Genomic DNA, 26,863 nt, shown 5'->3' on the forward strand with positions numbered 1-26,863 from the left:
GAGGGGTCATCCTCACAAGGAAGGACCTGGTCCACATCTGCAGATAAAACAGAACCAGGGACCTGAGCCGCAGCCAGGTCCTGGTCTGATTCAGAGCATTGCCCAGGAGAAAGCGGGGGAGGGGGTGTTTTTTACCCCCCTTACGTCCGCACGCCGCTTCCACCCTGGCAACAAAAGTTTCCAGGACTGCCGACAAAGTGTCTATGGGAACCGCAGGAGCACCAGCTGCCAACTCTGGCATGTTTGGGGAAGAAGAACCAGATACTGACTCCCATTACAGAAGCTCCCAGGGCCCCAATTCAGACTTGAATGAAAACCCACCCTCCTGCTGCACTGACCGGGGGGTTACCTAGGGGACTCACCACCACAGGAGGAGACTCTACAGCGCCGCTGACCACTCTCGGTACACAGCATGTGTGAGAGGAAGAAAAAAAACGTGAGGTAAAGCCGCAAGGTATTTGTGAGGAGACCTGTGCTGTGTGGCGTAGGAACAAGCACTAGAGGCCAAAGACTCTTCAAAGATGGCCGCCGAGCGCTCCAGATAGAGCAGAACACTGCCACAGTAAAATGGCCGAATGCAATAATAACCTGCGCCATAGCGCGGCCACAACAAAATGGCCGCCAATTGGATTATTCAATGCAACTGAAAACCACCTAAAAAATGGCGCCACGCTGCATTTAAGCAGGGAAAGCCTTATTAGGCTGAAAACAGTGCAAAAACTCTTTTGTAAAAAGACCCCCAGCAATAGAAATGCATGCCAAACGCACCACAGTCCCCTCAGTAAGGCGCCCCCCGAAAGCAGCAATAGCAATGCAGGAGAGGGAAAAGGAGCAGGAAAGGGAGGATAGGAGGACCCCCAAACCCCAGGAATGCTCAGCCGTACCAATCCACCTAAGCGGGAGGGACTGTACTTACCCGTCCATGCGAAGACTCACTGACGCATTCCTGACAGGGGTACAACCGCGTTGGAGGTAGCTGTCGGCCCGGTCCACTGAGTGAGAACACCACAGCCCAGTCATATATGGGAAATACAGCAACAAAAAACACATGCTGAAAACTACATTCCCCCGCCCATAAAGTTAAAACACCCAGAGCAACTCCACATGCAAACAAATTTAAAACAAGGTGTTTTTTTAATCAATTGTTTATACAAAATTACGTCACAAATAGTAACAAGTACATTTTCAATATGAAAAACCCAAAGCTTGTGTGTATATGATAGAGATAGAGATATATATCTCTAACAAGTTTACTACATTTTTCCCAAAAATATACTCTAGAGCTCACACTCCATTCCTATACTCTTTTGTGGTTGTGCACTCATACAAGTGCATAAACAGATATTTAACCTTATTCTAACTTGAAGACGCAAATTTTGGCATTTCTCTCCTACATGTAGAAATCACAAATAGATAGCCAACGTGTCACTCTTTAAAATTGTGCATGCTCGTGGAATGGCACCAAACTACGGTACTTTTAAAATCTCCATAGGCAACGTTTTTTTTTTTTTTTTTTACAGGCTACCAGTTTAGAGTTACAGAAGAGGTCAAGCACTAGAATTATTGCTCTCGCTATAACGCTCACGGAGATACTTCACATGCATGGTGAGAAGGCCGTTTATATTTGTGGGCGTGACCTTCGTATGTGTTCCCTTCTGCATGCGAGCATGAGAGGACAGGGGCTTTAAAAAGTTTTTTTACACTGTCCCTTTAATTTTTTTTCTGATCACTTTTTTTATTCCTATCACAAGAAATAACATACCTTGTAAAAGAAATAAGGTATGACAGTTTCTCTTTATGTAGACATTTGGCCCCAGATCTTCCTACCCTGGAAAAAAAAATAAAAAATGAATCTCTGCTTTCCAGAATAAAATGGCAGGGAAAACAACGCTTCCGGCCTCCCAGGATCATAGAGCTGGCCAGGGACGGCACTGGATCCTGGGCTCCCTGATCGCACAGGAGAGCCTGTGGGCGGAGGGAGATGCCCCTCCTCATTGCCTATAAAAAGCAATCCAGCGGCTAATCACCTGCTAGGATGGCTTTTACATTGTAAGCAATCATGGCTGAAAAAGAAAAAGAAGATACTGAGATAATGCTTGTAACTGCAGGCATGATTCCGATATCTCCACTTCAAGTCAAGATGTCATATGATGTCCTACGGGCGAGAATTGGTTAATCTAGAAAGCTAGCTATATAAATGTAAATGTTCAAATGTAAGCTCATCTTTTCAGAATTTTTTTTTTTTTCACCCTACAGCTTCCCCAACCCCCTCGGTCCCCACTGTACTTTTCCTTCATGAGTGATGAGCCATCAGTGCCCACGTAGCGGTCCAGAGATTTGGAATGCCCACTCTTCCCTGTCTTTATGCAGGGAGATCTTTCTCCAGCAGAGAGATTTCAGTGCTAGCCATCTTCCTTTGTAAATATTAAATGATAGGTTTGGGTGAATTTACCATACACAGAAGGAATAATTTTTTCAGAAATCTATCAAATTAAAGGGGTTGTAAAGGTTTCTTATACCAATTGTATTTTGTAGGATCCAGAAGAATAATTAAAGGGGTTGTAAAGGTTTTGTTTTTTTATTTTCTAAATAGGTTCCTTGAAGCTAGTGCTGTTGGCTCACTTACCCTTTCCTTCGATTTCCCTTCTAAATGTTTTTTTTTTCCCTTTGTCAATTTCTCACTTCCTGTTTCTCCTCAGTAAGGAAAAGGTAAGTGAACCAAACAATGCACTAGCTTAAAGGAACCTATTTAAAAAATAAAAAACAAACCTTTAAAACACCTTTAATTATTCTTTTGGATCCTACAGAATACAATTAGTATAAGAAACATAAAATCAATTTTTTAGTTGCAAGTAATCTCAAGCACTCTTTTTAAAACAACATACATACAATTTGCCTAAAAGGCCATCAGAATCAGGGGTATGGGAAAAATGTAAGTAGCTCAGGGCATATTTTATCTTCTTGTTGAGCACATCCAGAATCCTCAGACGCATGTCTTAGTTTGCTCTGTTGTACATGATGGTTTGCCTGTACCACCATCTACTTTGTCAGTGTCCATATTCTGCTCCTCTTTGAGTACCTCTCTCTCAGGATCTAACTGTTCCTTCCCCTCCACATTAGCATTCCCCTTCTCCTCAGAATTAGAGTGCGGTTTATCACTTGGACCAAGACTCTGCTCTGCCTGTTCAACATCCTCAGTTGATTTATTTAACTGCTCATGGTCCTCCTCCTCACTTGCAGAGTCATCTGCTTCCTCATTTTCCTGAGCAAAGCTGCATATCATCTGAGGCCAGCTAGTATTGCTCTCTTCTTTAATCTGGAACCATTCTATTTTTCCTCCTACAACAAACAAGATTCATAAACAAGATCTATGAATCTATAATATACTGAAATGCAATACAATTTATGAATGCCATATTTCTTAATGAATACAAATACATACTGACCTCCATCATCCCCTTCTTTTTTTTCAGTTAAAAAAGTTCTGGTCATATTTAGCTTCTTTACAGTGTGGCATTTGTACTTCAGCTTTGGTTTTGACTCTGCATCTCCTGTGTAAGAAAAACAGGTAAATATGAAGAGCCAATACAAAAATAAAAATAAATAAAAAATAAAATGAGAGATAGATTGATTGGAATATATATAATCAGTTCCCAATAAGATTGCAACAATTATTATGAAGCCTTTCTTCCAAAGTATCCCAAGCACTGTACAAAGTAGGTCAGCCCTTTCATTGGCAGTCTTTATTGGATCGTATATCCATCCATCCATCTATCTATATCTATCTATATGGCACCTCTCAGACTAAATTAGATACACCTCTCAGTGCTGGAGATAAATGTCAGAAAGGCTATGCACTATGGCGTTTCAGGCTCTAGGAACAGACAGGTAGCTTCTATGCAAGAAATAGCAAACTAAATTTCCATGCTGCACTTCCACATAAATAATGAATATTATAAAATCAATATACAAGTCCGTAAACTGCCACCAATATTTTCCACTCAAGTGAGGTGAATGTTATTTAATAAGGTGAACAAAATGCAGTCTTCCACAGCAACGTGAGCAAAACTCCTACTCACCACATGGACATGACATTACAGGTAGTCAGATTAAGCCAGAGTGACACAAAGATGAATCCTCCAATGGAAGAAATGGCCCAATGGTAGTATCAGCCAAAAGGATTAAGATTCATATGTTAAAGAGAGAAATAGAGCTCTCCTCATGGTGTAGCATGTAACCAATTATTTAATAAAAAAAAATGTATACCGCATTTGCCGGCGTATAAGACGACTGGGCGTATAAGACCACCCCCTAATTTTCCAGGAAAAAAATTGGGATATACTCGCCATATAAAAAAGACTACCCCCTTCCTACTAGTCTTTCTGGAAGCTGAGGGGTAGCCAGAACTGCTGACAGAAACAGGCTTTTTCAAATCTCACTGTGCCATTACATTAAATGCCTCACTGTGCCAACAGTGCCATCACTCACGTTTTGCTGATTCTGACTTCCAGGCCGGTGACAGTCTCCGTCTGCTGCGAGCGTCCATGATTTGAAAGCCGCGCCTTCTCCTCAGACTGTCTTGAGATAGGCGGAACACAAATTTTCTCAGCAGCGCCTCTGTTCTGTGTTCCGCCTATCACGGACGTCCTCTCGTCCGAGGATGAGAAGGCATCTGCGATAGGAGAAACACAGGGAAGATTTGTATTCCGCCTATCCCAGGACACTCTCTAAAGGAGAAGGAGCGGCTTTTAAATCATGGACGCTCGCAGCAGACGGAGACGGTCACCGGCATATAAGACGACCCCCGAATTTGGATGCATTTTTTTTCATCCAAAAAGTCGTCTTATACGCCGGAAAATACGGTATATGCAATTACAGTTTAGTAAACATCAAGCGGCTCGCAGGAAACAGCAGATACGCTGATCATGTTCCACGAGACAAAAGTCAGAAGTGACATGTCACGCACTGGCGATCCGATGCATTTCGTCAGCAATGTCTGATGTCATCAGGGGTCATGTGATCGGACCAGCCACTTGCGCCGCAGAATATATACAGTCACAATTAATTGGATATCCAATCCACCACCATCCTAACAAATGGCTCAATAGCCTTTATTAAAATTCAAAAGTACTATATACCAAACTAATACATTAATCAAAATAAATGTATATTGACATATTGAATTCAAAATTGAAAAGAAAAAAATAGTCGTAAATAAAAACTCCATGACCACCCTCTAGTGGTGTCCAAATGGAATATATTAAATGGTCTAAAAAGCATCTCCACAAAAAAATAAAAAATAGGTGCCATCTTGTGGATAAGTAAAAGAATGCCCATAGCTTATATTACTGTTAAAAAAAAAAAAAAAAAAAAAAGTAAAGCATTTTTTTGTATACAGGACGAGATTGGAACACTATTACAATCAATAATTGGAGATATAACAATTCAAATCAATATCCATATTAATACCAGCAGGATGTAAAGTATTTAATTAAAAAAATCCATTCAGTCTAATTTGTTGACACTTTGTCTCATATTATCCCCCCGTCAATGTGGTATGTATGACCCTATCGATACCACAAAAGGAAGCTAAACTGGGATCCCGATTGTGGCAAGTTCTAAAGTAGTTAGACAAACTGTTTGGGGAATCCCTTTTTAATATTATTGAGATGGTCGTTTATTCATATTTCCAATTTTCTGGTCGTTCGCCCCACATATTGGAGCCCACACGGACAAGAAATCAGGTATGTAATATGGAAGTCACAGGGGATAGATGTATCTATTTTAAATTGTTTTCCAGTGCTAAAGGATTGGAACGTTTATCTTTTTATTTGTTCTTTTGGTTGTTCTACAGGCTTTACACCTTTTACAGTGATAAAAGCAAGTAGTATCCAGAAAAGTGGAAATCTTTTTTTTTTGGGGGGGGGGGGGGTTATATATATATTAGGTGCAATCCCAGTTTAGCTTCCTTTTGTGGCATTGATAAGGTCATAACCCATTGACGGGGGGGGAATAACATAAAAGACAGAAAGTGTCAAAAAATGAGACTGAATGGATTTTTTAATTAAATACTTGACATCCTGCTGGTATTAATATGGATATTGATCTGAATTGTTATATCTCCAATTATTGATTGTAATGGTGTTCCAATTTTGTCCTGTATACAAAAATATTTAAAGTTTTTTTTTTAAATCAGTAATATAAGCTGTGGGTATTCTTTTATTTATCCACAAGATGGCGCCTATTTTTAATTTATTTGTGGAGATGCCTTTTAGAAAATTTAGTATATTCCATTTGGACACCACTAGAGGGTGTTCATGGATTTATTTTGTTTACCAATATTTTTATCTTTTCAATTTTGAATTTAGTATGTCAATATACATTGATTTGATTAATGTATTGGTTTGGTATAGAATACTATTTTAATAAAAGCTATTGAGCCATTTTTTAGGATGGTAGTGGATTGGATATCCAATTAATTGTGGCTGTATATATTCTGCGGAGCAAGTGACTGGTCCGACCCCTGATGACGTGACATTGATGACTAAAAAGCATCGGGTCGCCAGTGCGCGACACGTTACTTCCGCCTTTTGTCTCCTAGAATGCGATCGGCGCGCTTGATGTTAACTGTCAGTGTGTGTATATATATATATATATATATATATATATTTTTTTTTTATGAAATAAATGGTTACACGCTACACCATGAGGAGCTCTTTCTCTCTGACATAGGAATCATAATCGTGTTGGCTCATACTACCGTTGGGCCGTCTCTTCCATTGGAGGATTCATCTTTGTGTCACTCAGGCTCAGTCTGACTACCTGTAATGGGTGTCATGTCCATGTGGTGAGTAGGATGTTTGCTCACATTACGGTGGAAGACGGCACTTTATTCACAATATTAAAGAAAAGTCACTTCACTTGAGTGGAAATTTAGTTTGCCATTTCTTTTTGATTTTAGACCTTTGGTCTCACTATGAGCAGCTTTCAATTTATACTATATTTGTATTGATATTTGCATTCCATCACTATTTTAATATGTTTTGTATTCACTTTATATTCATTTAGCATTGTTATTTATTTGTTGGTCCAGGGTGCGCGGTCTTAGGAGGTTTTTTCATAGCATCTATGCAAGGACTGAACTGAACGATAGATAAAGATAGATTAGATATGACAGGGCTGAAAGGGGGTTAATTGGGAGGGCAGATACTTTCACTACAGCCCTGCTTATTAAAAGACGTGAGCTCAGAGAGGCGGATTTGTGTTGTTTCTAAAGAGGAGAGAGTCATTTATAAGCCTGACTCCAGAGGATAAGAACAAAATGCGGTATCCCAACTACAAGGGCAAAAGGAATATGTATTTTTGAGCTTTCACAAACCAAAAAATTGCCACCCATGTTCCATTCTCTTGTCTTAGGACACCTCAGTAAGCAAAGCAGGCTTTACACAAGTAGCTTTTTTAAAGAACATTTGTATGACAATTCAGAACATCTGATGGTTTGAAAAAAGCATCTTAATTTTATTTGCATTTAATACTCCGTTTTAAAATGAGCAGAATTTCCAAAACAATTTCCACATTCACTGTTCAACATTCACAAATTTGTTCAGAAAAAATTCCATCCTGCTCCTTTGAGATGTCAGTGCAGTTGCAAGCAAGCTTAAAGTTGACTTAACTGTTAGAAAATCAAACATTCCACAATAGAAAAATGTGCAATTCTACTAGTGTATGGCCAGCTTGAGGTGCATCGTAGCACCCACTTAGCCATCTATAGCTAGTCAAGTTTGAATGCAAACATAATGCAGATATGCAACAAATAACATGCAGACCATATGGACACAATTTTTCAATGTACAGAAACTGCCAAACAAGACTTTATCTTAAAGCATTTTATGTATTAAGATAAAAAACCTTCTGTGTGCAGCAGCCCCCCTAATATTTACCAGAGCCCCATCTGATGTTGCACGAGAGACTCTCCCTCCCGATTGGCTCAGACACAACAGCAGGTGCTACTGGCTTCCGCTGTCATCAATCAAAATCAGTGCGTCAATGAGGAAAGAATGGACACACAGAGCAACAGCTCAGCTCTGGTGCCCCTAGAGCAAGCTGCTTGCTCTGGGGGGGGGGGGGAGTCACTCGGCAGGAGGGAGAGAGGCCAGTAGAGGAGGATCTGGGCTGCTCTGTAAAAAAAACACTGCACAGAGCAGGCAAGTATAAATTTTTTTTTTTTTTTTTGTTTAAAAATAACAAACAAGACTTTAGTATCACTCTTCCATGCTAGGTTTGAAATGTCCCCTTGAAAAAGTAGTCCACATAGGATGAAACATGTAGGTGGAGCCTACTTGCTCCAAGCCCAGTTCGAAGGAGTTCAGTGTGCGCCTTGCGAGAACAGAGCAGCTAGCAGTATGTGTCTGCTCCTGAGAATTGCTGGTCTGACCCCTTCTGAAGTGTCTCTGGAAGCATATTGGAATTTGAGCCTGTAATTTTACTTATAATTTTAAGTATAATTTATTGGTGTTTAATAAAGAGTGTGGTGACTATTACACGATGAGTCTTTCTAAAATTTCAATAAGTCACCAGCTCTCTGCTCTGCCCGTCCATTGCTCACTGAAGTGCTGGGCTGTGAAGGGGGCAGGAGCGGATGGCTCAGTCACCCAGCAGCTCACTGAGAGGTTTAGATAGCTGCTGGTTCAGGCATTTGGCTGTATCCAGACTGTAAATTTGGGATCGATCCAGAGCCTGGACCAGCTGAGTGACATTACAGGAGTGCAGAACAAACTGTACTCCTGTGATCCATAGAAGGATTAGGGCCAAAATAGCTTTAAGGGAGAACGTATTCATTTATTTTCAAGTGTCCAAACAAAAAACAGTTTCACTTCAACATAAAAAAAATAAATAAAAAAATACTAGGGCTACTTCTGCAAATCATACACACGATTGGACTTTTTGATAACAACGGTCCGACGGACGTGTTTGATCGGACAATTTTTTTTCGGTTTTTCATCGGAATGTTCGCTGTGAATGCTCTCAAACTTTCCAGCAACAAATTTCCGATGGAAGATCATCTGATCATGTGTACGCAAGTCCATCAGACTAAAGTCCAAATTTCAAACACACATGCTCAGAACCAATGCTAAACTTCAGACAACAATAGCAGAAGTTGCCCAAAGGGTGGCGGTAAAGAGCTGAAAAATCACGTGATTTGGTGAATGTTGGCTAAAAATGTTCTGCCGTGTGTATGCAGAACAAGTTCACGGCCAACGCCCCTTCGAACAAAAATCCACGGAAAAGTCTGATGCAAGTCCGATTGTGTGTACGAGGCTTTAGTCTGGTACTTGTGGCTAAGTAAAAGAGACCAATAGGTGAACCCTCCAAATGCTTCTTGCATAGCACATAGCAGAACCACCATCTGTCAGCATCAGGCACGTTTTTCAAACTCACGGCATAGCTTCCTCACCAGGGAGTTTCCAGTCATTATTAGAGTCAGGCATCCTGGCAGGTGGAATCGTGCACCAGGGCGGCCAAGTTGCAGTCCCACCCAAACCCTTCCAGTCCAAACTCCGGCCCCAAAAGCAGAATCTTATAATCAGCCTCTTAAAACAGGCCTGAACTCAATTCCTCAACAGGCTTCCCTGGAGCACCCCAATCAGTATTCTGGGCAGCAAATATGTCCCATCCCACCACTCTGTGTACCATTTTCACCCAGACTCTGTCACAGAACGTTATAAGAGAGACAAGCAATATATTGCCTCCCCACAATGCACAGCATATATACTATGTAAATAAAACTATGGTTCAACATACCATGGTCCAAAATTTCTTCAAAGATAACACAAGTGCCCAAGGCATCTAGAAAAAAAACAAGGTATAATACTAACATTAAACTACAACAAAGCCTGCTAATCCACAGAAAAATGGGCTACAAATACAACTAGAATTTTACCTTCATATTCCCCTGCAAACACATATTTGTCAACTTGTAAAAATGGCTTCTCTGTGTTAATCCCCTGAATTAAAAGGGAAAAAAAAAAAATATATGAGAAAATGTAGTAGATTTTATGTCAATACAGGTTGCTTGGTGTAAATCTTTCCCACTGGTTTGTATTTACCATGACCTGCATTTCCCTGAGGTGTAAGGCTCCTTTCAAACTTGTGCGACTTGTCCTGCGACTTGAAAATGCAAAGTCCCGTGACAAGCGATACCCATGATTTCCAATAAGTACCATTCATATCTGTGCGACTTTAAGTCGCACCGACTTAAAAGTAGTCCTTATACTACTTTGGTCCGACTTTGATTTGAGTTAAAGCGGGAGTTCGCCCTAAAAAAAATTTCTAACCTTAGATTGATGCTCATTTTGTCTAGGGGAATCGGCTAGTTTTTTTTAAATCAAAGCTGTACTTACCGTTTTAGAGAGCGATCTTCTCCACCGCTTCCGGGTATGGTCTTCGGGACTGGGCATTCCTATTTGATTGACAGTCTTCCGACAGGCTTCCGACGGTCGCATCCATCGCGTCACGAGTAGCCGAAAGAAGCCGAACGTCAGTGTGGCTCTATACGGCGCCTGCGCACCGACGTTCGGCTACTTTCGGAAAATCGTGACGCGATGGATGCGACCGTCGGAAGCCTGTCGGAAGACTGTCAGTCAAATAGGAACGCCCAGTCCCGCAGCCCATACCCGGAAGCGGCGGAGAAGATCGCTCTCTAAAACGGTAAGTACAGCTTCGATTTTAAAAAAACGGGCCGATTCCCCTAGACAAAAAAGAGATTTTTAATACAGCTTACCTGTAAAATCTTTTTCTTGGAGTACATCACGGGACACAGAGCGGCATTCATTACTATATGGGTTATATGGAGTACCTTCAGGTGTAGACACTGGCAATCTTCAAACAGGAAATGCCCCTCCCTATATAACCCCCTCCCATAGGAGGAGTACCTCAGTTTTGTAGCAAGCAGTATGCCTCCCAAAATGGTCCTCAAAAAGAGGGGTGGGAGCTCTGTGTCCCGTGATGTACTCCAAGAAAAAGATTTTACAGGTAAGCTGTATTAAAAATCTCTTTTTCTTTATCGTTACATCACGGGACACAGAGCGGCATTCATTACTATATGGGATGTCCCAAAGCAATGCTTACAATGAGGGGAGGGAGAACATCTCCAAGACAAAAGGATTTAATTTAGAGATATACTCAAATCATAATAAATCCAACTTATTTGAGAAAAATAATCTTAAACTTTTAAATTTAACTCAAAAAAAGAGGAGCCCCCGGGATCCGAGGGTCTCAAACTGCAGCTTGCAGCACTGCCTGCCCGAAGGCAGTATCAGTATTCCTTCTTACGTCCAACTTGTAGAATTTTGTGAATGTGTGGACAGAAGACCAGGTTGCCGCCTTGCAAACTTGAGCCATAGAGATCTGGTGGTGTGCTGCCCAGGAGGCGCCCATGGCCCTAGTAGAATGAGCCTTTAATGATACTGGAGGAGGCAACCCTTTCAAGCCGTAGGCCTGAGTGATTAATTGCTTGATCCACCTAGAAATGGTGGACTTTGCAGCTGCCTGCCCCTTCTTGGGCCCATCCGGTAGAATAAACAGCACATCTGTTTTGCGGATCTTCTCTGTAGCTTTAAGATAGGCCTTCATGGCCCTGACAATATCCAAGGTATGCAGCAACCCTTCCTTTCTGGAAGTAGGTTTAGGGAAGAAGGATGGTAATACCAAATCCTGGTTCAAATGAAAACTGGATATGACCTTCGGTAGGAAGGAAGGATGAGGGCGGAGAACGACCTTGTCCTTATGAAATATAAGATATGGTTCCTTACAGGATAAGGCTGCCAGTTCCGAAACTCTTCTTGCGGAAACTATGGCAACCAAAAATACCAACTTCCTTGTCAGTAGAACCAAAGGAACTTCAGCCAACGGCTCAAACGGTTGTTTCTGTAAACTTGACAGGACAAGATTTAAATCCCACGGACAAAGCGGGGATTTAACTGGAGGTTTAATACGTAAGACCCCTTGAAGGAAGGTCTTAACCAGCGAGTGGGTGGCCAGCGGCCGCTGAAACCACACTGACAGAGCAGAAATCTGTCCTTTGATTGTGCTTAATGCCAATCCTTTATCCACTCCTAGCTGGAGAAAACTTAAAACTCTATCAATGGTGAATTTGCGAGGAAGCCATAGCTTGGACTCACACCAGCCTACATAGGCCTTCCAGACCCTGTGATAAATCACCCTAGAGACCGGTTTCCTGGCTCTGATTAGGGTAGAGATTACCTTCTGAGACAGACCTCTACCCCTGAGAATCAAGGATTCAGCTTCCAGGCCGTCAAATTTAGATGCCGTAAGGCAGGGTGGAGGATCGGACCTTGCGATAGCAGGTCTGGCCTTAGAGGCAGAGTCCAAGGGTTTCCCACTACCATCCTTAGGATTAGTGAGTACCATGCCCTTCTGGGCCATGCTGGAGCTACCAGGATGACTGGTATGCGCTCCACCCTGATCCTGCGCAGCAGGCGGGGTAGTAACTGGAGCGGGGGAAACGCATAAAGAAGTTTGAACTGATGCCAAGGGCAAACCAGAGCATCGGTTCCGCAGGCCATCAGATCCCTTGACCGGGACATGAACCTGTCTAGCTTCTTGTTGAGTCTCGATGCCATGATATCCACGTCCGGCACTCCCCATCTTTGGCAGAGTGCTTGAAAGACCTGTGGATGCAGAGACCATTCCCCCGGCCATAGAGTCTGGCGGCTTAAGAAGTCCGCCTGAAAGTTGTCCACTCCGGGAATGTATATTGCCGATATGCAGGGCACATGAGCCTCTGCCCATAGGAGAATGAAGCTCACTTCTCTCTGAGCGGCCTGACTCCTGGTTCCCCCTTGGTGATTTATGTATGCCACTGCCGTGGCATTGTCTGATTGAATTCTCACCGGGAACCCCTGCAATTTCGACGTCCAAGCCCTGAGGGCTAGTCGAACAGCTCTGAGCTCCAAGATGTTGATGGGTAACAGCTTCTCTGGCTTTGCCCAAATACCTTGGCGAGTGGAACCCTCCACAATTGCTCCCCAGCCCGTCAGGCTGGCGTCTGTGGTCACTATCTTCCAAGCCACTGGGCTGAAAGACCTTCCCTTCAGTAGGTTCTGAGGGTCTAACCACCAACACAGACTTTGCCGGATTCTTGATGAGAGTGGCAACGGGATATCCAAGGCCTGTGGCCTTCTGCTCCATGCTGACAGGATGGCTGCCTGCAGGATGCGAGTGTGGCTCTGGGCGTATGGCACCGCCTCGAAGGTAGCCACCATCTTGCCTAGTAGTCTCATACATAGGCGAATAGTCGGTTCTTTCTTGCTTAGAACCAGTAGGATTAACACCTTGATGGCTTCGACCTTCCTCAGAGGTAGGAACACTCTTTGTTGTTCTGTGTCTAATCTCATGCCGAGATATTCCAATTGCCTTGTGGGCTGGAATGCTGACTTTTCCCGGTTTAGGACCCAGCCGAACCTCTCGAGGTATTGGACCGTGAGGGCCACTGCTCGCTCCAAGCCGGGAGACGAGTGGTCTATGACTAGGAGGTCGTCCAGGTATGCTAGGATCGTGACCCCTTGAATCCTTAGCTTGGCTAGGATTGGAGCTAGAACCTTCGTGAACACGCGGGGGGCCGTAGCCAACCCGAAGGGAAGCGCCACGAATTGGAAATGACGCGAAGCCACCATAAAGCGTAGATATCTTTGATGTGGCTGATAAATTGGAACATGAAGGTAGGCATCCTTTATGTCTATGGACGCCATGAAGTCGTCCTTTTGGAGTGTGGCAGCTGCTGACCGCACGGATTCCATCCGAAATGAGCGGACTTTTAAGTATGCATTTACCATCTTTAGGTCCAAAATTGGCCTGACATCTCCATTGGGCTTTGGGATGATGAATAGGTTGGAGTAGAAACCCAGTCCCTGTTCCAGGACTGGTACCTCTACTATTACTTCCTGGGAAAGTAGATGATCTAGAGCCGATCTTAATGCGGCTCCTTTCTCCAGATCGTTTGGAATCCTCGACTCCTGGAAATGAGGAGGAGGAAACCTTAGGAACTCTAGCTTGTAGCCTGTGGCCACGGAAGACCGTACCCACTCGTCGGGAATGCTGGCTTCCCAAATCTCCGAAAAGAGTCGCAGCCTTCCCCCCACCTTCGTGGGTGGGGGCGCCCCTTCATAAGGTAGACTTGGGGGCTGGTTTTGCTGGTTTGCGAAACCACTGCCTCTTGCCTCTAACAGCCTGTCTTTGTGATCTGCTGTTGAAGCCGAAGTTTGTTCTTGCAGGGGGCCGTCGATACTGCTTGGCATTAGAGGGCCCCTGTCCAGGGGAGGACTGTCGTTTAAACGCAGGCCCCTGAACCTTCTTCTTAGTTGGCAAGAGAGTACTCTTGCCGTTTGAAATGGTCTGAATGTATTTATCTAGGTCTTCTCCGAAGAGCCGACCTCCATGGAAGGGGAACCCTACTAGGAGCTTCTTGCATGGGGGCTCAGCCTCCCAGCTTTTTAACCATAAGAGTCTTCTCATATGGATAAGGGATAACGATAAACGTGACGCTTGCTGGATAGAATCCTTGATAGCGTCTACCGTAAAACAAATGGCCTTAGGGACATCCGAAAATTCTTCTGCCTGCTCGGCAGGAATAAGTTCAAGCATTTGCTTAAATTGATCCGATAAAGCTTGAGCGACTCCAATCGCAGCCACGGCTGGCTGTACTACTGCCCCTGCAGCAGTGAAGGAGTTTTTAAGTAGTGCTTCCAAGCGTTTATCAACTGGATCCTTGAAAACCTGTATGTTTTCTACAGGGCATGTTAACGATTTGTTAACACATGAGATGGCTGCGTCTACTGCAGGAGAAGCCCATCTCTTGGAAAACTTTTCTTCCATAGGATACAAGACAGAAAATTTCTTAGGTGGTAAGAAAACCTTGTCTGGTTTGTTCCAATCTTGGAACAAGACTCCCTCCAATAGAGGATGGATCGGAAACACCGCCCTGCTTTGAGGCGCCCTCAGTGAGCCCAAAGCTGAAACCGTCGATACCTGGAGATCTGGTATAGGCAGGTTGAATGCCTTATGGACCAAGTCCGTCAAGTCTTGAATCCACCAGCTCTCCCTCAGGGAGACTGCCCCAGACTCCTCTGTATCCGGATCATCGATCCCTGAACCTACTTGGTCCTTGTCCAAGAGGTCGTCCAATTCCCCAGAGGAAAGGACCTCCTCTTCCGAGGGTCCGCGCACGGGTGACGGAGATCTATTCCGCTTACTACCCCGCATAGCTGCGGCTATCATCTTTCCCATGCTTTTCTGCATCTCATTTAAAGAGGTAAGTAACACCTCCTCCGTGACCATCTTAGGATTGGGTTGACTCGCGTCAGCTCCAGCCCCCGATCCCGATGGCCCAACGGCTCCCAGTGGGGAAAGCAGCGGCATAGCTCTATCCGAGACCTCAGACCCTGTGGGGGAATCCCCACCTTTTGTACCCTCTGATTTGTTCTTTGATGCCATGGTACAATACCGAGGTACACCTGCTACTTATTGGTACCTGGGACTTATAAATAGTTAAATGCCCAAACACCTGTTTGGGGAATAAAAAATGTTTCCTCTTCCCCAGATGACACTTTTTTTTTTTTTTTTTTCAATCTAGGCAAGAAAAAACATTCTATCCCCCTGAGTAGTATTGCCAAAGAAAAGACTATGAGATGGAAAAGAAAAAACAGCCTATTCCTAGGCTAAACCACAATCTTCTGAAGACTGTAGTATTCTTTCTGGCCACTGTGTGTCCTCAGCGCCCCGTGCTTCACTCCAGTCCTTCCTCCCTCAAACCATAGTATTGAATGAGCTGTGGTATCCAAGGAAGGGCCGCCCCTTCCTTAAATCACTGACCCGCCCTTCCCCCCCAGCTAAAACGGCGCCAAATGCGCCTATAAACACGTGCACGCGCGCCGCGCGCGTGCCCGCCGACGGGGGGGGGTGTATGGGAGGAAGGGCCTCTCTGTTCCTGCAGCCGCAGGCCTGGAACACACGAGGAGGACAGCGTTCTGCCTGCCTTGCAGGCATGAGGAAGAGGACTGGATAGAGCATCGCCTGGAGGCTTGCAGGTAAGCATAGCTCTCTGACACACACATACATTGTACACAAAAGGCCCCACTCACAGCTTTTCCAATACTACCAGGGAGGTCACTTTTTTAAGGGGAATAACAACATATAGAGCCATCCTATCTTCATGATATGTGACTGGTTTGCCAGATGCAATGCATAACTTTTAGGCATGTCCCCTGTGACCTCCCAGAAAAAACTTGCTAAGAGCCAAGTTCCGCAAGTTTTCCCCTTACTTACCTGCTCCATGCCGCAGGACTTTGCAAAGCAAGAGGCCCAATCTTCCCCCATCTCCGTGGGGATGTCTAGACCTTCAGGCCCTGGGAACCTTCTTCTTCCATGAAGGATCCACTGTCCTGGACCCATATAGCACCCTGGCAAACAGAAAACATTAGGCGCCCAAAGGTTTTCTAAGTTCTGGGCCCAGGGTCCAGCTCTCTTAAAAAGAAAGCATTATGGGCTATACCCCAAGGGTTTGGGGTCCGGTTACTGACCACTTTAGCGCTCAGGCTTTTTTGGACAGAACCGGTAGCTCACCTAATCCCAAGGATGCGGAGGCAAGCTAAACCATGACTAACACCTAAGACACTGGCGGAAAAACTGAGGTACTCCTCCTATGGGAGGGGGTTATATAGGGAGGGGCATTTCCTGTTTGAAGATTGCCAGTGTCTACACCTGAAGGTACTCCATATAACCCATATAGTAATGAATGCCGCTCTGTGTCCCGTGATGTAACGATAAAGAAATGAGCATCAATCTAAGGTTAAAAATTGTCATTTCCGGGTGAACCTCCACTTTAAGGTCCATATACCTTTACACAGGAATTGCCTGAAATCGCAGCAAAATCACATCAAAATCGTTCGACTTAAGTATATTTAACTCCCAGCAATGGACTTTTATTTGCTCCTTTTTGTCTAAAAAAATATTGAAAGATTTGTTTTATCTGCTTGTGTATTGAAAGAAATGCGACAGGTTGGTTGTACCCAAGTCGACCAATGGATGGATCGACGTGGGTACAATCAAGCCGCCCGTACACCAATCTCAGCTGGTTCCTGCTGAACCGGGTGAATTTCGATCCATGTGTAGCCAGTTTAATTTCCTCTAAAAGGCACTGTTATCAGCTCTCACCAGTTATCTTCTGGGAACTACATAACATTTTCCCTATGTTATGGAGAGGGAGTGGTATTCCATAGTCCACAGAAATGAGCAGCCTAGAGTGACCATGCTGCTCCTCCACGAATGCAGTACAGTGATTGAGCTTTGTCAACCTAGGACAAGAATTTTGTTACTGGCCTGGTGACCAGGTGAAAATAAAATAAAAAGCTGCAATATTGAAGTAACATCCTTAAGTTTATACAGTCAGGTCCATTAAATTTTGGGACATCGACAATTCTAATCTTTTTGGCTCTATACACCACCACAATGGATTTAAAATTAAACGAACAAGATGTGCTTTAACTGCAGACTTTCATCTTTAAATTTGAGGGTATCTACATCCAAATTAGGTAAACGGTGTAGGAATTACAACAGTTTGTATAAGTGCCTCCCACGTTTTAAAGGGACCAAAAGTAATGGGACAATTGGCTGCTCAGCTGTTCAATGGCCAGGTGTGTGTTATTCCCTCATTATCCCATTTACAAGGAGCAGATAAAAGGTCCAGAGTTAATTTCAAGTGTGCCATTTGCGTTTGGAATCTGTTGCTGTCAACTCTCAATATGAGATCCAAAGAGCTGTCACTATCAGTGAAGCATGCCATCATTAGGCTGAAAAAAAAAAAAAAAACCCATCAGAGAGATAGCAAAAACATTAGGTGTGGCCAAATCAACTGTTGGGAACATCCTTTAAAAAAAAAAAAAAAAAAAAAAAAAAAGAGAACGCACCAGAGAGCTCAGCAACACCAAAAGACTTGGAAGACCACGGAAAACAACTGTGGTAGATGACCGAAGAATTCTTTCCCTGGTGAAGAAAACACCCTTTTACAACAGATGGCCAGATCAAGAACACTCTTCAGGAGGTAGGTGTATGTGTCAAAGTCAACATTCAAGAGACGGACTTCACCAGAGTGAATACAGAGGGTTCGCCACAAGATGTAAACCATTGGTGAGCCTCAAAAACAGGAAGGCCAGATTAGAGTTTGCCAAACAAAATCGAATAAAGCCTTCACAGTTCTAGAACAACATCTTATGGACAGATGAGACCAAGATCAACTTGTACCAGAGTGATGGGAAGATAAGAGTATGGAGAAGGAAAGGAACTGCTCATGATCCAAAGCATACCACCTCATCAGTGAAGCATGGTGGTGGTAGTGTCATGGCGTGGGCATGTATGGCTGCCAATGGAACTGGTTCTCTTGTATTTATTGATGATGTGACTGCTGACAAAAGCAGCAGGATGAATTCTGAAGTGTTCCGGGCAATATTATTATCTGCTCATATTCAGCCAAATGCTTCAGAACTCATTGGACGGCGCTCCACAGTGCAGATGGACAATGACCCAAAGCATACTGCGAAAGCAACCAAAAAGTTTAAGGGAAAGAAGTGGAATGTTATGCAATGGCCAAGTCAATCACCTGACCTGAATCTGATTGAATGAATGAATGAATGAATGAATGAATGAATGAAAAACTTATATAGCGCGGCACATGCGAACTGAATCGCCTCTGGGCGCTTGTTGTTTGTGTCTCATGCCTTTCAGAAAAGCAGGGTTTTGATCTGCCTTCTGAAAGACAGGTGGTTTTGCTCCAACCGAATGCTGGTTGGTAAAGCATTCCAAAGCCTGGGGCCCTGGAAAGCAAACCTTCTTTCTCCTTTGGACTTGTATTTGGTTATAGGAACCTTGACCAGATTTTGGTCGGTGGAACGCAGAATGCGGCTGCAATTGTGCGGTTTGATCTTGTCGCATAGATATCTAGGAGCCTTCCCATGGATGCACTTATGTGTCAGGCAGAGTGCTTTGAATGCAATTCTGTCTTTCACTGGCAGCCAGTGAAGGGATCTCAGTGAAGGTGAGATTGATTCCCAAGATTTTTTCCCAGTCACCAGTCTAGCGGCCGTATTCTGTACGACTTGGAGACGAGCGATTTGGTACTTGGGTAGCCCGAGGTAAAGGGCATTTGCATAGTCCAGTCTGGAATTCACGATAGAACCCACCACGACTGCTACGTCTTCTTTGGGAATAAATGGAATCAGTCTGCGTAGTAGGCGCATCAAATGGTGCGCCCCGCTGACTACTGACCCTATTTGTGCGTCCATTGTCATGAAGGTGTCAAACGTGACTCCCAGACTTTTGACTTTGGAGCTAGGGGCGATGATTTGTCCCAGGATGGGAGATGGTGTCCAGTTTGTTGTCGGTGGTTTCTTCCGACTGGCATCGAAGATAAAGAGTTCTGTTTTAGCACTATTGAGTTTGAGATAACTCTTAGTCATCCAGTTTTCTATTGAAGAGAGACAATTCTCTAATCTTAGATGATGATCCTTTTTGTGGCAGATGCGAAAATACAACTGCGTGTCGTCTGCATAAGAGTGATAAAGTAGTTCATGGCTACTGATAATATCAAAGAGAGGACGAAGATAGATATTAAACAGCACTGGTGATAAGGGGGATCCTTGGGGGACCCCACATGTCACCGTGCGTTTTTCTGACGTGAAGGATCCCAGTTTCACTGTTTGTGATCGGTTTCCTAGAAAAGAGGAGAACCATGGTAAGGCATCTTCTGAGACTCCGGCGACTTCTGTTAGTCGTCTCAGTAGCAATCCATGGTCTACTGTGTCAAAAGCAGCGCTTAGGTCCAGCAGAACCAGGAGAGATGATTCTCCTTCGTCTGCGGCCTCGAGCGCATCGTCCCATATTTTCAGTAAGGCCGTTTCTGTCCCGTGTCCGGGACGGAACCCGGATTGAAATGGATCGAGTAGGTTGTGGGTGTCCAGATGCTGTTGCAGCTGATTTACCACCACTTTCTCCATTATCTTGGACAGAGCATTTAGACCTGTTATGGGACGGCGGTGAGTTGGGTCCATAGGATCCAAATTAGGTTTTTTCAAGATCGGCAGGATTGTGCCCTCTTTCAGCAGGGAAGGCACTATGCCTTCCTTAAATGACTGATTTATAAGCTGCGTGATCGGAGGCGCCAGGATGTCGGCACATTCCTTCAGTAGCTTGGTGGGAATGATGTCATTCGGTGCTGTGCTGTCGCGCAGCAGGCCAATGAATTTTTTTTGTTGTATCGATGGAGATGGGTTCCAAAGTGAACTTAGTTGATTGTAGAGGCGATCGGTCGTTGTTTTGATTGAAGACGGGGCTGAGTGGAGTATTGTTTTGCCGAATACTTACCCGAATTTTCTCAATTTTGTCGATGAAGAAATCCGATAGTTCATTGCAGAACTCTTGGGTGTCTGAAGTGGGGACTTCTAGACATCCCGGATTCATGGTCTGGGTGACCATCCTGAAGAGTTCGCGAGGGCGATTCAGTGCGCTGTTAATCACCCTGGAGAAGTGAAGTTTTTTGGCTTTGAGCATGCATTTCACTTGCTGAAGACAAAACTGAAGGGAAAATTCCCCAAGAACCATCAGGAACTGAAGACAGTTGCAGTAGAGGCCTGGCAGAGCATCACCAGGGATGAACCCAGCGTCTGGTGAGGTCTATGCGTTCTAGACTTCAGGCTGTAATTGACTGCAAAGGATTTGCAACCAAGTATTAAAAAGTGAAAGTTTGATTTATGATTGTTAATCTGTCCCATTACTTTTGGCCCCTTAAAAAGGTGGGAGGCACATATACAAACTGTTGTAATTCCTACACCTTTTACCTGATTTGGATGTAAATACCCTCAAATTAAAGTCATCTTCTTCGTTTTATTTCAAATCAATTGTGGTGGTGTATAGAGCCAAAAAGATTAGAATTGTGTAGATGTCCCAATATTTATGGACCTGACTGTATACAGACACTGTATCTTCCCATGAATAGCCAAACGTTTTATGCAATATTTACTCTAAAATGGTACATCAAAAAGAGCCTAGGCCAAACGCTCATGTCAGAGGATAAGGATTACATCTTCAGTGTGAACATAGGTCTTCCATCTCCAGGAATCCAGTTACAAATTACTTACTAGATGGTACGGAGTTCCTACAGTTTTACATTGCCTACTGCTTCCCCAACCTGCTGGAGATGTCAGTAAGTGAAGGACAAGTTATTACATTTCTTCTGATCCTGTTTACACTTGCAGCCTTTTTTGATAGGGAATTTTAACTAAATACTCACCCTCATAGGTGTAAGCCTGGACAAAAACCCAGCTACTCATCTATTACACCTCAGCCCATTGGGTTACTGCCGTCTACAAAATCATAAAAATGGAAGATCTCACACTCCTCTGTACATTGGCAAGAGAAGCGTTTTAAAAAGACATGGTATCACCAGGCTGGAACTCCGTTTTAACAGTGAGGGTGTAGTGGCAGTTCAAAGACCATGCTACTCCTCCACAGATGCGGTGGCAAGATAATCCTGGAGGTTGAGCTCAAGAACCAATTTGCAACACAAATCCTTGCAGTCAAATCTAAGCTATATATACACAGAAAACAAATCCTTAAGGATCAGTTGTTAAATAGAAGAAAGTTTTAGCATGGTGCAACATGCAATTAGATAAATATGGACCCCTAGTTTATCTCACCAAGTTTAAGTTAAAGTTAGTTTTCTTAAGCTTGAACTTATCAAGAGGCTCAAGCTATACAAAGCACTAAATATGGGCCTTCTGCAACTCTAATTGCTAATCTTTAACTTGTATATCTTTTTATGTGAGGAGATCATTTCTGTACATGTGGATTTTTCCCTGTGCTGTTACCTTGTTTTCAGTAAGCAGAGTTTAAAAAATAAAAAAAGTTGGAAGGTATACCGGCTTTCAACACTATTAGGCAGGTGTAAATCACATAATTGCAGTGCCAATGCAGATGGAAGAAGATTTATGCTGGCCATACACTCCACAAAAAAATCGTCCGAACGAACTTTCGAAAAACAAAACATTCGGTTGTGAGTGCAAACGATAGTGCCATCATGTAAAGACCGATCAATTGTTCAGTGGACATCAAAAAAAAAAAAAAAAAAAAAAAATATTTTTTTAACATATACCTAGTGCAGAAAGTTTGGACGGGAAACCTTCCGATTTATCGTTCGTTCGGCAGAAAATTTCCAAATGTGTCCTTAGTTTTTTCGGCTCAAAAACGTCCCAACGATTATCGATTTTGTGCCCATTAACTGTTCGAAAAACAAAAGAACTGTCTGAACGACCGAATTTTGGCCGAATTTTCATATAGTGTATGGCCAGCATTAGGCTCCTGTTGACTATTAGAACAAAAAGTGTGTGTCAGGTCACCCGTGGCCAGGTGATAAGTGCACCCCGTTGGGGTCAGGGATGCACCACAGGGAAGTGAACCCTATAGCCGACTACTGCTAGCAGAGAGGAAGCGTAACCCAAAATCACCCAGGACACGGAGTCTAAGACCCAGTTTTGTATTCACCAGAGCCTTTGGTCGCGTCCCCGGAGATTCCCTAGGTCACACTCCGCAGGGAGAGAGGGGAAGCAGCCAGCAGGACAAACAGTGGTGATGGCCAGGCCAAGGTCAGGGCAGCAGGCAGTCAAGGATAACCGTGGGACAGGCAAATGGTCAGGGGCACAGGCAGACAAGGATAACCGTGGGACAGGCAAATGGTCAGGGGCACAGGCAAACAGCAGAAGTCAGGAACAAGCCAAAACGGTACACGGAAAGATAATCGTAGCACTCTGCAAACAGGAACTAGCAAACTACACTGTTGAACAGCACTGCAGACCTGTAGAGCGACAGTTAATAAAGACTTCCTGGGCTGGCCTGGGTGGGACCAAAAAGGAAGAGGAAGTGATAAAAAGGGAACCAGAACAGACTCAGGCCTCTTACTGAACAGATGGAAACACAGGTAAGCTGCCAGGCTATTGCATCTATGACAGCTATTGCATATCCATGACAGTGTGGCTCCGGAGTTCACCAAGCACATACCAGGTATCTAAACATCTAACATGCAAATGTTAAAAAATAAAAAAAACACACAAAGTCTCAGTCTCAAGAAAACTAATAAACTAGAACAAGATCTATTTGACTACAGTAATGGCCAAATTTTTGATTGGAAACGTCTGCAACGGGAAAATATTGGCCAAATATCACAAAAAGGACATGGTAGTAATGTCAAGAAACCTAAACCCCAGGGTAAGAAATCAACTAAATAGAAACAGAATGAACAAAAGTATCCACCTCCACGGAGACCTGTACACAGGCTGATGGACTCTCAGGCTTCTATACCTGTTGACATTGCACTAACTGAGATGACCTTGGACACCTCTGTCTGTGATACCATTATACCTCCTAAATCTTTCTCCTGCTTCATTGTTAGAACTTCCTATCTTGTCCAATACCACCTTGCCCCCGGTCTCTTTGTTTCCAGTTTATAATATACCCATTCACAATAGCTATAGCCCCTTATCCCAAGACTTAGAAAAATATATTGCACTGGTAGCCAGACCCAAGTCCTTAGATGTTATGGAGGATACATTATCCTCACTAGAATTAAACAATGTATCCATGTTGTCTAGTAGCCAGAATTTTTACTCCTTGCCTCCAAAGGGAGTGCACCAAGAGAAAAGAAAACTAGACAAAGAGGAGGAACTTACAAAAAGGAACAAGAAAGAAAGGACAGAGCAAGTAGGAGTAGCAAGCACTATAAAACAGGGCTCGACAAAATCCGGGCGCCAGGTCGCAATTGCGACAAGAAATTGTGACCTGGCGCCCGCCGGTAATTGAGTCCGCGGCCTCAATTACGGGCCGTCGCGGGCCCGCGATGGCCCGTAATTGAGTCCGCGGCTTTGTGGCCTTGTGAAGTCCCAAGCTTCCTTCTGTGACCTGGCACAATCTGGTGGTGGCCGTTGGCATTACAAGTAAAACAGCAGTTCTAATGTGTAATTTTTCACTGTTTTCACTGCCATCTCCTTCCCTCTAATTAGAACCCCCAAACATTATATATATTTTTTATTCTAACACCCTAGAGAATAAAATGGCAATCATTGCAATACTTTGTCACGCCGTATTTGCGCAGCGGTCTTACAAGCGCACTTTTTTGGGTAAAAAATACACTTTTTTTAATAAAAAAAATAAAACAGTAAAGTTATCCCAATTTTTTTTTTTATATTGTGAAAGATAATGTTACGCAGAGTAAATTGATACCCAACATGTCACGATTCAAAATTGCGTCCGCTCGTGGAATGCCGACAAACTTTTACCCTTTAAAATCTCCATAGGCGACGTTTAAAAAATTCTACAGGTTGCATGTTGTGAGTTACAGAGGAGGTCTAGAGCTAGAATTATTGTTCTAAAAAAAGGAATATCCTTGTGAATTAAAGGAGGATTTTTTTTCCTATATGGGTCCTTACCCAAAAAATAAAGTATTAAAAAAACAAAAGAATGACATCCAAACAGTAAGATTCGTATTGACTTATATTTATCATTGCAAGTCAGTTTCTATAATAATAAAGAAACATTTCAATATTTTGCATTTAGATCAGAGACTGGCTCAGGTATTACCATCAGCCACACAGATAACCTTTCGTAGGGCAAGAACCATCAAAAATATACTGGCCCCTAGTAAAGTGCAGAAAAAAAATCTACTGGATCCCCATTGAACATCAGATCTTATTTCAATGACAGAAAGGGCATTTTCAGTTCACATTAAAACCAAGGAGTTTAGGTGCACATATTTACAAATATATGCATAAGCTGCAGCGGCCACGTCATCCCAGTGTACTGCAGTCCTAACTGTAATTTTGAGAGTCCCCCAAGTTGGGGCACATATATAATAATGAATAGATTAACCGCCCTAATCTATTAATTATTATACTTGTGCCCCAACTTGGGGGACTCTCAAGATTATAGAGTTAGGACTGCAGTACACTGGGGTGACGTGGCCGCTGCAGCTTATGCATACAATTTAAAATGCAACCTAAACCCTTTGTTTTTAAGGTGAACTGTAAGACAGGGTCAATTCGGTTTGTTGCAGGCTGGCGAGTGAGCTGGGAATATTATTCTTTTTTTATTTTATTTTTTACATGGATCGCCCTTCCATGTGCTCCTTGTTGTGAAGGCTAGTTATAGGATGGGGTGGTTGCCATTTGTACGATTGACAAGATACCTAAATGTAACATCACCTAAGTTCATATCAACATACACTCCATTACCAAAAGTATTGGGACACCTGCCTTCACAAGCACATGAACTTTAATGGCATCCCAGTCTTAGTCCGTAGGTAAGGCAGGGCTCAACAAATCCCGGTCGTCGGGTCGCCATGGCGACTAGAAATAGCGTCCTGGCGAGTGGGGTCTTGGCTTGGAAGGTGGGCAAAAAAATAAAAATTTGTTCTATAGGACCGGCGCTCCGCGGACTAGGCCGAAGCCTCGCCTAAAACATCCTGCCCGCGGCCTTTTCCCAGGATCGCGGCGGGCAGGATGTTTTAGGCGAGGCCGCGGCTTCGGCCTAGTCCGCAGAGCGCCTTTTCCCCAGGATCTAGGCCCCCACCTCCCCAGCGCTGCTCACCTACGTGTTCGCTTCTGCGCGCAAGCTCGTCGGGACGGGGTGCGTTTTCTGGCTCCTAACTTTTTTAGCTGGCTCCTAGATTCCAAGCAAATTTGTCAAACCCTGAGGTAAGGGTCCCCGTTTTATTCTGGTGTGTACCTCAAGAAGTGACCTACTCTTCATCCCTTCGGTGGTGGTGGAATCATCTTTTCAACTTTATCTTCAAAGTTTTCTTCTTTGTTTTACTTTAAAATTTGACTTATTGTTCATCTTATGTGGACTTTTTTTGCACAGAGTTATACACATTAATTCTGCTTATGCGAATAGTTTTGCAATTGCATATATTGTTGGTTACGTTTTTTAAATTCAACCATTCACATAGTGCATGGTATTCTTATTTAGATATTGTTTACAAGTAGCACGACTATTTTTCTCTTTTATTATGACAAGAAAGTCTGGCTGGCAATCTTCACTCTAATTCATCCCAAAGGTGTTCTATAGGGATGAGGCCAGTCAAATTCCTCCACCCCAAACTCGCTCATCCATTTCTTTATGGACCTTGCTTTGTGCACAAATTATGTTATTATATTTAAATAAAATCCTCCCTTAACAGCAAATACACGCAAAGTAATTTATGATGATTTAAACACAAGTATCTTACCAAAATTTTACATTTGTTGCTGCATTTTTCCAAAATGTCTGAATCTATAATTCCTGTTAACTCCACTGACACCAAATGTTCCTGAAAAAATAAATAAAATGAAAACTTTATTTTTAAAACATTGCATAAAATTACAGCTAATATACAAAAATTGTTCAAAAGAAAACACCACTTCTTTTTGAAGATACTAGTTGTCATGCAAACTCAATATGGTACAAGCTTGCAACCCAAAAAAAACTACAGACTTTACATAATGCATTCTGGTTCTTAGTTACTAAAAAAAAAAAAAAAAAAAAAAACACTGAAAGACACAACAATACAAATTATATTTGTCAGGAAATCAGCAATGGATGTAGTTCCCATTACCTGTGCTAAATATTAAATGCATTTATAAGCAAACCTGTCATGAGTGAAATGTGGGTACTGCCATTTTTTATGAAAATACTACCCAGCATACTTACTTTATAAGTTATTGAGGGACCATTTAGACAAATGTGCTGCAGTAGAGCATGTCACATGCGTTGC

The 26,863-nt window shown here is 43.2% G+C and overlaps 1 protein-coding gene across 3 annotated transcripts in view; it reads right to left on the reverse strand.

Annotated features, from left to right (window-relative positions):
• Positions 1 to 2,767: 2,767 nt before the first annotated feature.
• The window catches only part of GTF3C6 (general transcription factor IIIC subunit 6), a 32,985-nt gene continuing 8,889 nt past the window's right edge, over positions 2,768 to 26,863 (reverse strand). For 2 of the 3 annotated variants that reach the window (XM_040343207.1, XM_040343208.1), the window contains exons 3-7: positions 26,339 to 26,419; positions 9,941 to 10,004; positions 9,802 to 9,846; positions 3,447 to 3,551; positions 2,769 to 3,339 (exon numbers count right to left, since the gene is read on the reverse strand). In XM_040343207.1, the coding sequence (XP_040199141.1) occupies positions 2,984 to 3,339; positions 3,447 to 3,551; positions 9,802 to 9,846; positions 9,941 to 10,004; positions 26,339 to 26,419 (651 nt within the window). In that variant the 3' untranslated portion in view covers positions 2,769 to 2,983. Of the gene's footprint in view, positions 3,340 to 3,446; positions 3,552 to 9,801; positions 9,847 to 9,940; positions 10,005 to 26,338; positions 26,420 to 26,863 lie in introns of all 3 variants that reach the window. The other variant, XM_040343210.1, reaches the window with a different exon arrangement.

Source organism: Rana temporaria, chromosome 3 (genome assembly GCF_905171775.1).
Source record: "Rana temporaria chromosome 3, aRanTem1.1, whole genome shotgun sequence".
Classification (NCBI taxonomy): domain Eukaryota; kingdom Metazoa; phylum Chordata; class Amphibia; order Anura; family Ranidae; genus Rana; species Rana temporaria.